The following is a 12,003-nucleotide window of genomic DNA, read 5'->3' as shown; positions in this document are numbered from 1 at the left end:
AGGGGCTGCATTATGGGATTATTCCCTTAAGAAAAATAAAACAACACGGGCAAGGCTGCCACTTGGGGGTGCAGGCATGCTGGGCTGCTACAGCAGCTACAGTGTAGCTTGCCTTGTAATTATGATAGCTGGATTCTTGGTTGTAAAACAGAGATAAGCAGTAAAATTAGCACCGTTGTAGAGAAGCGATGCATTAATATCAGAAGCTTTGTCAAGGCTCCCTAAATTTCCACTACCTCTGTATTGACAGCAGAGCGACCCTCGGGGAGAAAGAGAAGCGTTTTCTTTCCAGGCAGCAGTCCTTCAGGGAGATCTGTGGCTTGGAGACTGATGTGTAAAATCCACGTTGCTGTAGAGGTGGTGATGCAGTCGCGGGGATTTCTGTGGAGCTGAGTGCAGGTGTGGCTGCAGCCCACCTGAGTGCCAGGTGAGCTGGGCTAGGGCAGGTTAGTGAGGGCAGGGAGAAGTTTGGGTGGATGCTACAAACTCCCACGTGCCCAGAGTGATCAGGACTATGCCTGGGATAACACATCTTTGATAGTGTGGGCTAAACTAATGTTGGGAGATTGTCTTTTTCTTTACCTGTCCCAACCTGCTGGATAATCCTGTACTGCCCCACCGCTGCTGCCAGAGTGCCACCAGGGAGCCTTGCTCTGCGGTGATGGGTGAAGTGACCGCTTGGCGTGGGCACCACTGAGCTGTGGGCAAGCAGAAAACGCCCTGGGATTAGGGCTGTCAAGAGCTTTTTATCAAGGTGCGTCAGTTCTGGTAATTTCATAGTTTAACCAGCGCAAAAAAAGCCTGGTCCTTTTAAATCTTTGCTGATAATGTAAGGTGTTGAAACCAAAACACTTCCAGTGTCAAAGAAAAATGTGATTAATTGCGAGCTCAGATGTAAAACCAGAGCTTTAGGCAAGGGCTGTCACCCTGTCACTGACAGGCATTTAATGGCAGACAAAGGGCTTGCAAAATGAAATGCTGTAACTACTGCGAGGTGCCAGCCAAAGTAACCAACAGATCAGACTACTTAACGGGTCGTTTCCACTTCTAATTTCACGATGTCTCTTCTTGTTGTCATGCAAGCAGCCCGCACTTTCACGTTGTGTCTGCAGAAACGCTTCTCAACAGCGAAGTGCTGTTCAGTACATCCTTCTCACTCGGCAGTTGCATTAGAACTTAATATAATATTTATATGTGGTCTTTCACTACGAAGGCATGTAGAGGGGATGCAAATTACAGATATAAAACATCTGGAGAGCCTTTTGACACCTACGAGGCAATTAGTACTTTTTTCACTCTTGCAGCTCTACGTACCCAGGTAGGGAAAAGAGATGAAAATAAAAAAAAGCATATAGTGGTCTGGCGTGAGATCTCCCTGTCCTCCACCCTGGACTGCTTCTGAAACATCACTGCATCCTTCATTCTTACTTTGACTTCTTCCAGTTTGGGGCAGGATGACATCCTACCTGAGGAGGGAGGGAGGTGGAAGAACAGACCTTTGCTTCTCCTGGTCAGGTGGAAGGTGTCCCTGCCCATGGATGTGGTGAGCTCTGAGCTCCCTTCCAACCCAAACCACACCATAATCCTGTGATTCTCTGTCAATTCCCCCGTGGGTGTTCAGGAAGGGTTTTAAGCCGAGGCAGCACTCGGCAGAGTGCAGGGCTTGGACAGCACCTACAAGACAGAAGTTTGTGGAGGGCAGAATACCTCTGTGGAGGGTAAAACACCTCCGTGGAGGGCAAAAGACCTTGTGAACCGCGTCCACTCCCAGACAGCCGAGGGCAGGCACCCACCTAAAACCAAACTAGACCAGGACACGCGATCCGCCGGGGGAGAGGAACCCCATCCGCGCACACCTGGGGCCGCGGTGCGCGCAGACGGGAGCGCTGCGGGAGCATCCCCGGGATCGGCCGGGGGGTCCCAGCCCCGTGCGGGCGCTTCTCCCGCGCTTCTCCCGCACCCTGCGCATCGCGGGGCGCGGCGGGCGGGGCGGGGCAGGGCAGGGGTGTGTCCAGCGGCACCGCCCCCGGGATCCGCGCGGGGCGGGCAGGGCAGTGGCGGCAGCAGGAGGAGGAAGGGAGAGAGGAGAAAGAGGAGGAGGAGGCTGCGGGACGCGGCTGGTAGGCGGCGGCCGGGCCATGCTGGAGGCGCGGCGGCACCTGGCGGGCGCGCAGAGCGGGCGGGCGGCGGGACGGGCTCCGCGCAGCGCGTAGGGCGGTGGCAGAGAAGCGGCGGGGGCTGCGCTCGGCCGGGGGACGATCCACGCCGCGCAGCGCCGGGAGGGACCTGCGCATCCTCGCCGCGCCTCGCATCGCCGCGCCGGGCGGAGGCACTTCCAGCGCCCGCCGCTCGCATCCCTCGGCTGAGGCGGACGAGAGCAGGAGCAGCAGGAGGAGCAGCAGGAGGAGGATGAGCCGCGCGGTGCTGGCCTGGCTGGCGCTCTGCGGGAGCCTGGCGGCGCCGCGCCCCGCCCGAGGTGAGGGGAAGGAGGACGGCGGGGACGGACGGGGCTCGGGGTCGCGCCGGAGCTCCCGCAAAGTCGGAGCCCAAGTGCGCGGGGGACAGGGGAGGATGCTCTCGGCAGGGTGCCGCTGTCTGGGCTCCTTTTCTCTTTATAGATGAGGGAAAAGAAATACTACTTATCTCTATATTTGAAATAGAAGCCGGCGAAAGAGCCATCCTCAGGCACGTTCTCTTTTGAAACTATGCTTAATTAGAGGAGAAAGAAATGCCGTGAGAGATTAAATGTAATCCAGATGAGCGGCTGGGAAGATTTAACATCCGCAGAGCTGTCCACACCGCTTTTCCCTTCCTCCCCCCACCCCTCCCCAGTCGCCGGTCTTCATGGCAATTTGGAGGCTGCAAGCTCCGATCCGGAGACCCAGCAAACCGCGGAACACTTTGCAAACACGTCCGGGAGCTTGAGCATCTCGGCAGCAGCGAGCAGCTCCTGCCAGGCGACCCTTTCACTGCCTCCCTCTAATTAGGTCTTCTCCATCCAAAACACCCTCGGCGCCTTCTCGGTGCTTCAGCCCCTTCCAGAACAAAACAAAAAATCCCCGCCAAAACCAAAAAAAACCCTCCCGAAAGAGAAAAAGCCAATCCAGGGAGACAACTTTAGGTCTCTTGGGAGTTCTTTTTATTATTTATATTAATCTCTCCGTGCAGGCTGTGCGGGGCTTTACCCTGCTCGCATTAAAAAGTTGTGGGAGCTCACGGTGCGAGGAGCTGATGTCGGGGTGTGGGACCCCCACCAGAAGGGTCGGGGGGCTGCCCGGGGCGGTGGGCTACCACTCGCCACCCGTCCCGTGGCGTCCTGGCCCCGGTATCCCCTCCCGGGCACCCTGGGCTGCGCTCCCGTGCCACCGTGGGTCCCCTGCTGCTGTCCTCAGCCCCCCGCGGGCTCTTCTCGTCCTCTGCGAGCTCCGAGCGTCCTCCTGTGCCGCGGATGTTGTGTCTCTCTGTGTGATCCCACACGGCACGGAGACCCTTCTGTCCTCCTGCTTGGTAGGACAGCTGTCGTCCTGATGAGTACCAGAACATTCCCACTGACTTTTAGACCTGTTCCGCTCGTTATTAACATTTTTTCCCTTTTTTTCTTTTTTTTTTTTTAGGTTTCAAAATGAAACCAGTGTATCAGTAAAAACTGAATATTTTATTAGACCTTAAATTATTCAGCATGGTGGCTTCTCAAAATCCGGTAACATTCACACAGTTGCAGAGAGCATGTGGTAGCTTATGCAATATGTCCTTGTACCTGCAGTTTATTCCCCAAAGTCTCATTTTTAAGCAAAAGATAACTGTATCTGTCACAAAGTCTGGGCTTGTCATGAGTGCTTTACATTGGGATTCTTTGGAACTTCTGATAGCTAACATCTGTGATGTTTTCTCATTAAAGTCTATGGTTTTGCCATGTTTTCAGGTAACTTCAGAACAGAGAACTTAATAGGTTTTCTGGCAGAAGTGAAATAGGAAGGAAAAAAATCCATTTGCTCCGTGATTGCTTAAGCTGTGATTGTTCAGTTGAACGTTTGTCCTTGGCTTCTGAAAAGCAACAGAAGAAAATTATACTGAGTCTTTTTTTGCGCTGAAATGGAGCAAAATGCTGCTTGACAAGTCTGATATACTGGGTTAATTTTGCTGGCTGTCATAACATTTACTTTTAATAGATCCTCTCAAAGTTGCAATGACTCTAAGCACTGTGAGTAACCAAAACTCTTTCGAAAGCCGGCTTTGAACAGTGCAGAACTTGTCTCAACACTGCTTGCTATGAATCCATTCCTGTAATGGTGTAGAATGAAAACCAGTGGAAGAGTCATCTGTGCAGTGGCTGGTTCACACCTGCCTTTTGGGGAAAATTATGAGTACAGATCAAAGTTAAGTCATATACTTCATTACTGACCTTCATTCCAAGCCTACTGTTAAAGAAAAAAGACAACTGCTCTTGTTGGATCTCTGCAAAGTAATGATGGAGGTTGAAATCCTGTTTATTCATGGTGTCTTAAAAACACCTTTTGGTTTTTGTGTTTGGAACAAATATGTAGTATATCAGGAAGTTTGGGGTGGTTTTCTGTGTTTTTGTTGCTGATGGTGTTGGTTTTCAGGGAGAGAGAAGGGTGAGAAAGACTGAAAGATGGTAATCGATGAAAAAGTCATCCCAACGGGGGACTGTGATTTGCTTCTTCCTGGCCAGTCTGCTAAATTTGCAATCTCATGCACTGTAACAGGAGCCTGATCTTCAGAGATGTGTTTATATGCAAGTAGATGATGAAAACAGCTTTCAAGGGTGCAGTGACTTCTACCCCTTACTTTGCAAGAAAGATGCAGGTGCATTTTTAATAAGCAATGTCCTTTTATACATATTTAAAAACAGCTACAAGCTTTTACATTTGCTGCTGTTGCTGTTCCTTGGTCGAATTTGAATGCCAGGCACTCTGGTGTTTTACTGTGCGTGGACAGGCAGAAACTACCAGAGTGACTGCAGAGACTACAAGAGATTATTTCAGAAGGAAGAAACACAGTGCAGGAAGAAGCATCCCACCTGGAGTACTACAGGTTCACTGTGTGTTGTTTTTAGGGATAAATAAGCCAATTGCTTTCAGAGCAGCTAGTGAAGATTGGGATCAAACGAGAGGAAAGCATTATTAAAAACTGTGGCTGTTTTGGTTCCCTGTATGCCTCTGGCCATGGGTTAAGCTTATCAACCACAGTAGTGGTGCTGTAGGTGCACAGCAGATCGGTGTATCCCATGCCTTTGTGATAAATGTCTTTGCAAAAGGACCTTCTGAAAAATTACCATGGAGTTGTCTTTACAGTCAAGCTGATCCCTTGGTTGCATCATGCTTCTCCACTCAGTTTTTATGTGTGGTTTGCCCAACAATGATATTGACATTGCTGAAAATAGGCAAGTCTAGTTCTTTATCTTGTGACTGTCAGCCCGAGAGAAAGACTTTGGAACTTTGAAGGAAGTGTTTCAAAGACGTTGCTTTTTCTCCATTACAGTGAGAACCTTCACTTTCTCTCTGAGGCTTAGAAGTTTCTATAAAGCCTCTTTCTGCAGCTGGAATCAGCTGCAAGAAGCAAAAGTGCTGAGAAACAAGAGGTAAACTGTACCTTTGTTCTCGTGTATCTATACTGAAAGGCTGAAAAGATCACAGAGGCTTTTAAAGACCAAGATTCTTCTGTTTTACTGAATGCCTTTGCATCTTTGGACAGCATCTGCTTCTGTACAAACTGCTGACAGTGTGACCCTGCATAATGATTTTCACTGTTCTTTTAACAAATTACATTTGTATTCAAATTGATTTTCCATGACTGCTCTTATAGCCTCCAGAAAGCTTATACTGGATATACTGTTGTATTCAGTAAATGTCTGGTCAGCCTAGGACAAAATTTGATGTCAAGCCATGCATTATTATAACTGGAATTAATTGTTCCGGTAGTATTAGTTGGGTTTTTTTATGTGTCCAGCTTCCTATTTCACTACCCTTTATGTCCTTATCCTTTATGTCTCTTTTCAAAGGATGTACTTCGTACAAGGTTGTGTATCAATGGCAGCACAGGGGAAAGGGTCACTGCCTTATCTTCCCTCCTCCACATTTTTTCAATTACCATCCATTTGAAAATCAAGGAAATGATCCACTCTGGAAGTTATTTCAAAAGACAGCAACTTTTTATTAAGATTTTTATGCCTTAAATTATCTGTTTATGCAGCACATGTCCCTACAACAGCAGTAACAAGCTCCCAGCCTGATACCCCTTCAGCGTAAGTGAAGATACCTGGGGAAGCTGTGTTTAAGGAACTGCAAGAGTCAGAGATAAATCTCTCTTATTTTCAAATTTATTGTGAGTCACATAGGAGTTGGCGTGTTACTCTTTTCATCTTCTTAGGCTCTTAAACCTCTCAAACTTGGGTAAGCCACAGAGCCGGGAGTATTTCTGAAATCCTAAAGGATGGTCGGTGCTGTATTACAAGCGAGATTAGATTTGATGAAAAAATTCTCCCCTGTGAGGGACTGGGATAGAATTACCAGAGAAGCTGTGGCTGCCCCTGGATCCCTGGCAGTGTCCAAGGCCAGGTTGGACACTGGGGCTTGGAGCAGCCTGGGACAGTGGAAGGTGTCCCTGCCAGGGCAGGGGTGGCAATGTGTGACCTTTAAGGTCCCTCCCAACCCAGGCCGTTTATTCGATTCTATAATATTTGGCTTCGTTGTAGCATTCCTGAAGCCCAGCTTGAGTTTGAATAAATACGGGTTGAACAGCAAACAGGTATTAAGTTTCCAAACAGGTTCACAGTGGAAATACAGTGAAATCTTAGTCAGGTGTTTGTTAGAAAATAAAAGATGAGTCAAAAGATTTGAATCCAAAGAAGGGTTGTGAGAACATTACCACCTGTAAGATTAAAACTTGTGGAAAATATTGGAGGAGCAGCACACATTTCGAATTTAAAGTTAAGGGGAGAGCCTAGAGCAAAGGCAGCATCAGCCTAAATTTGGTGTGTTACATCAGTCTGAGGAATAATGGGCCTCAGTTTCCCTTTTCTTAGTAAAATTGGATTTTATGTTTGAGGGAGAACTATTCACTGTGTGTAGTGACAGCAGGGTATTCCTGATTTTCTGAGGATCTCTGTAGGGGGTAGAAGAGTTTTTTGCCATTGGTATCACAGAACCAGAGCAAGGATGTGTCCAAAAGCAGTAATTGCAGTTGTGGGTCTGTGTGCTCTGAAGGCAGGGATTCCTGATGTCCCAGGAAACTGCAGGCACCCATCCTGCACCATCTCTTCATGATTTGGGGTTTTACCAAATCCCAGTCTTCCTGGAGAGGAAATGTACTTAATATACTTGTGGGGTTTTTCTGTTCATTTGTTTGTGTGGGTTTTCTTCTCTCTAATCAGCAGGCTGTGTTACCCTTCATCGCAGCGGGGGTGTTCTTCTATTTTAAGTTTGGAAAGCTGAGAAGTGAAACAGATCATGATTATCTAATAAAGTCTCTAGCTAATCCAGCTAATAACTGTATGTGGTGTGTGTGTGAATGTGTTATCATATGAAACACACATAAAAGTGTCTTAATTTTACATAATATATAAAAATATATTATATGGAAACGTACTGTTCTTTAGGTATAATTTGGGCATTTCTACACTCCAGAGACCATACAGAGGAATTGCAGCCACTTATGTGCCTCACATCTGGTCTGATACTTAGAAGTTTGGGAAATGTTAGATAAGACCTAACTGTCCTACGAATTCATGAGGCACAGCTCTGTATTTCAAGTAAGAATTTGTTATATGCAGCAACAGCACTTTAGAGGACTGGTTTTTGGTGGGTTTTTTTTCGAGATTAGCAATAGTATTCTCACTCCATGCACCTAAAACTTTTTAAAAGGGGGTCATCTGTAGGCAAAAGGGGTTTTTTTGACTTGTTTATAAAAGGCTGATGTACATTACACTTACTGTTATGATTTATATATATATATCTTTGTTGAAGTTGAAAATGGAGAGAAAAGCACTTACACAACCACAGAATATCCTGAGTTGGAAGAGACCCACAAGGTCCATCCAGTCCAGCTCCTGTCCCTGCTCAGACACCCCAACAATCCCACCCTGTGCATCCGTGAGAACATTGTCCAAACCCTCTTGGAGCTCTGGTGCTGTGCTCATTCCCTGGGCAGTCTGGGCAGTGCCCAGTCACCCTCTGGGGAAGAACCTTTCCTGCTCTCCAATTAAACCTCCCTGACACACCTTGAGGCCATTCCCTGGGTCCCTGGTGCCCACAGAGCAGAGCTCAGTCCCTGTCCCTCCTCTCCCCTCCTCAGAAGCTGTAACTGCAGTGAGGTTTCCCCTCAGTCTCCTCCAGCTGAACACACCAAGTGCCCTCAGCTGCTCCTCACAAAGCTTCCCCTGCAGGCCCTTCCCCATCCCCATGGCCTCCTTTGCACACTGTCTGACAGTTTAATGTCTGTTTTACACTGTGCTGCCCAGGACTACACACAACATTCAGCTGAGGCCTCCCCAGCCCAGAGCAGAGCAGGACAATCCCTCCCTGGCCCAGCTGGCCATGCTGGGCCTGAGCCCCAGGACAGGGCTGTCCCTGCTGGCTGCAGGGCACTGCTGGCTCATGTCCAGCTGCCCACTGACCAGCACCCCCAGGCCCTTCCATTCTGTCCATGCAGCCAGGGCTGTCCATACCACGGGCAGAATGAGGCACTTTCTGGGGTTGAACCTCACAACCCAGCCTTTAATTTGTCATGGCCTCTCTGCAGGGCCTCGAGAGAGTCGACAGCTCCCCCCAGATTTGTACTATCTGTGAACTTGCTCAGGATTCCTTCCAGTCCTGTGTCAAAGTAATTTCTGAAGATGTTGAAGAGCACAGGGCCGAGGATGGAGGCCTGTGGAGCCCAGCAGTGACAAGTCCCCAGTTTGATATCACCTCGGTCACCCTTTGTGCCTGACCCATGAGCCAGCTGCCCATGGATAAACATGGTGTGTTTATCCAGCTGTGGGACAGACATTTTGTCCAGAAGGATCCTGGGAGAGACAGCAAGGAAAATTTTCCTGAAATCCAGAAAGTTCATCAGCTGGCTTCCCTTGATCCACTGGGTAGGTCACCTTGTCAGGAAAGGAAATTATGTTTGACAAGCAGGACTTTCTCCTCATGAACCTGTGCTGGCTGTGTCCTCCAGGTGTTTTTCAATTCCTCCAACTTGAGTAAAGTTATTCTTCATAATTTTACCAGGCCATGAAGAGAGTCTGACAGGCCTCATTCTTGCACTCCTTGAAAAAAGGGACAATGATTTGCAACTTCCAGTCAGGTGGGACTTCTCTGGACTCCCAAGACCACTCAAAAAGCATCGAGAGAAGTTTTGTGATGACATCAGCAGCTCTTCGAGGATTCTTGGATGAATCCCATCAGGCCCCATAGATTTTTAGGGATCCAGCTGGAGCAGATTCCACACAGTTTCAGGGTTGACTGGGGTTGATCATTGTCACAGTCATGGTCTCTCCAGCTCAGGGCACTGGGTCCTCCTCAGTCCATCAGTGTCAAAGACGGAGGCAAAGGATGCATTAAACACCTCAGCCTAGTCCCTGTTTGTGAGGTGACCATCCTCATCCTGCAGCGGGCCAATGCTATTTTTGCACTGCCTATTGCCATTGTTTTATTCAGAAAATCTCTTTGTGTTGTCCCCCAGAGTTCTGGCAGCCCCAGCTCCAGCTGAGCTGTGGCCACACAAGTTTTCTCCCTCCACCGGCAGCAATATCTCTGTGTTCTTCCAGTGTCACCTGCTCCTGCTTACACTGGGCATACACATTCTTGGTTTTTTTGCCTTATTTCCAAGAGAATATTCCTTTTTACCCAAGCCACCCTTGTGCCTTGCCTTGTTTTAAATGGAGAATCCCGGATTATCTCATCTCTCCCAACTGCGGCAGCAGAATGACAAGTTTTCAGTGTTAGGAGTTAGGATTTCAGGCGCAGTATTTAAAGCAGCAGGCTGAAGGGCTCAGATGACAGCAGGGAGGAGCAGCAGATGGATAAGTAGGCTCAAGAAGATCAGCGCTCCTTGAGCAGAGCCAGGGCAGGAGCTTGGCACTCCACAGAGGGAAAATTACAATGTGAGTGAAAAATGTGCCTCAGATTTGTGGGTTGTTGTGACCCCAGAGGCTGCAGGGGACAGGGAGGGGAGCAGAGCCTTTCCCAGAGGAGGTGGGAGGTTGGATGTGGGAATTCTCTGCTGCCTCCTCTCACAGGTGGTGTGTGGGAGAGTGGGGTCACATTCAGAGGCACAAGCTGCCCAGCATGCAGTTTCTCTTGAAACTGACTCCTGATTAAAGCTGATTGAGAAATTTACTAACGCAAAAGGCTCCATCAGAATATTGCAATTCTGTACACACTAGTTTCACTAGTAGTCTAACCAGTTAACCCTCACTCTGGATTGTAGCTTCCCCACCTGGGACAGCATGAGCTCAGGTGACTCTTAAGTGTTTCACATTATGGACTTGACCCCCAGTGTTTCAAAAGTTTAATTTCACTGCAAAGCAGGACATTTTCTCAGCATTTTACAAATAATCTTCCCTACTTCCTCCTGCCCCTCACTCTTTGTGACTAATTTTTCCTTGATTGTCTTTAGTTCTAAACAACAAAAGGCATTTATTTATGCATAGCCAGGTTATAGTCCTACTGTAGGATAAAGCTACAATTCAGACACAGAGAGCTTTTTATTCGTGTCTTTGAGTAACTCTCACAATAGTAACTTTCTGACAGACCAAAAAAATAAAAAAATCCCAACCAAATGTGAAAGAGATGACTGCTCTGCTAATTTTTAGCTGCAGTAATTTTATTTGCCAAGCTTCTGCGTAGGGAGGCTGACAAAATCTCTACAGAAACTGCTTTTTTTCCTATCATTGTCAAGATGCTGTGTCAACCTGCATAATTATGGAGGGCTGTGACAGCAGAGCATAAATAACAGTAATTTCTGGCATCTGATTACCCATGTCTTAGGTTTTTGCAATAGTGAAGCTACAACAGATCACACAAGAAATCTTTACAGATAAGACTTGCATACGCCAAGCATAGGCGTGAAAAACAGTAAAAAAATTAAATAGATTTATGTTTAGCATTTATTTACATCTTTCAGTCCGTCTCTCCCTCACGTATGACAGATTCTATCACTGCTGGGTGTCACTGCACACAACCAGCTCCTGAAACCCAGGTTTCCTCCCTGATTACTCTCTATTCCAGTCATTTAGACCACCTTGCTTTAATTTGTTTGCCAGTTTTTTGGGTTTTTTCTTCTGTTTTTCTAGTTAATCATTACATTTGCAGACAGCTTCTTGTGCTCTGAGATTTTTTTGATTTATATTTTTTCTTTTTACTCCTTTTCCAGCTCAGGCTTTTGAAATAGAGATGGAGAAACCATTATATGCAATGTAACTTGTCAGATTCCTTGCTTGTGTGAGGAATTGCACGGGATTGCTTTGCAAGGTCTTTTCTAGGTTAAAAACTAAGACCTACTAGCTGATTGCTTTCAGGTACTATTCCAGGACTGTTTTAAAACCATGCAATGCTGTTTATTTGAACAATTTTAAGGGAAAATTAGATTGATACTGTGAGTAGTGTGCAGTGTGGATGGGGAAATGATGTGCTGTTGTCCTGGGAAGTAGCTGAAATGACCTAGTTGTTCCCTTCTATGGTGCATCCTGTATATGTTCCTTTAATGATGCTTTTGTGTAATTTCCTTAATGTCTTTTTTTATGGTTTGCCTTCAGACCTCATACAAAAAGATGCACTTCTTGTAGATAACCCCTCAGGATAAAGATCACCCTCTTTAATAATGACTTTCATTTTCCTGGGTGTGATCAAGCCCATCCTGTTCCAACATCTTGGCTTTCTTCTCCAGGCATTTCTTCAACCTGGTATCCTTACTCAGGGAGGTGATTCCTTTCAGAAATTTCCCTTAGCAATGCTGCTTTTTTGTACTGTGGCACAGTTACATGAACACTCTGGTTCC

The 12,003-nt window shown here is 47.2% G+C and overlaps 1 protein-coding gene across 2 annotated transcripts in view; it reads left to right on the top strand.

Moving 5' to 3' along the window:
• The first annotated feature begins 2,172 nt into the window (after positions 1–2,172).
• The window catches only part of EDIL3 (EGF like and discoidin domains 3), a 222,132-nt gene continuing 212,301 nt past the window's right edge, over positions 2,173–12,003 (top strand). The window contains exon 1 of one of the 2 annotated variants that reach the window (XM_085043169.1): positions 2,173–2,476. In XM_085043169.1, the coding sequence (XP_084899295.1) occupies positions 2,410–2,476 (67 nt within the window). In that variant the 5' untranslated portion in view covers positions 2,173–2,409. The remainder of the gene's footprint in view (positions 2,477–12,003) is intronic. The other variant, XM_085043168.1, reaches the window with a different exon arrangement.

The sequence above is a fragment of the Lichenostomus cassidix genome, chromosome Z, assembly GCF_008360975.1.
Source record: "Lichenostomus cassidix isolate B80296 chromosome Z, HeHo_3.0, whole genome shotgun sequence".
Classification (NCBI taxonomy): Eukaryota; Metazoa; Chordata; class Aves; order Passeriformes; family Meliphagidae; genus Lichenostomus; species Lichenostomus cassidix.
This window is presented reverse-complemented; position numbering and strand designations above follow the sequence as displayed.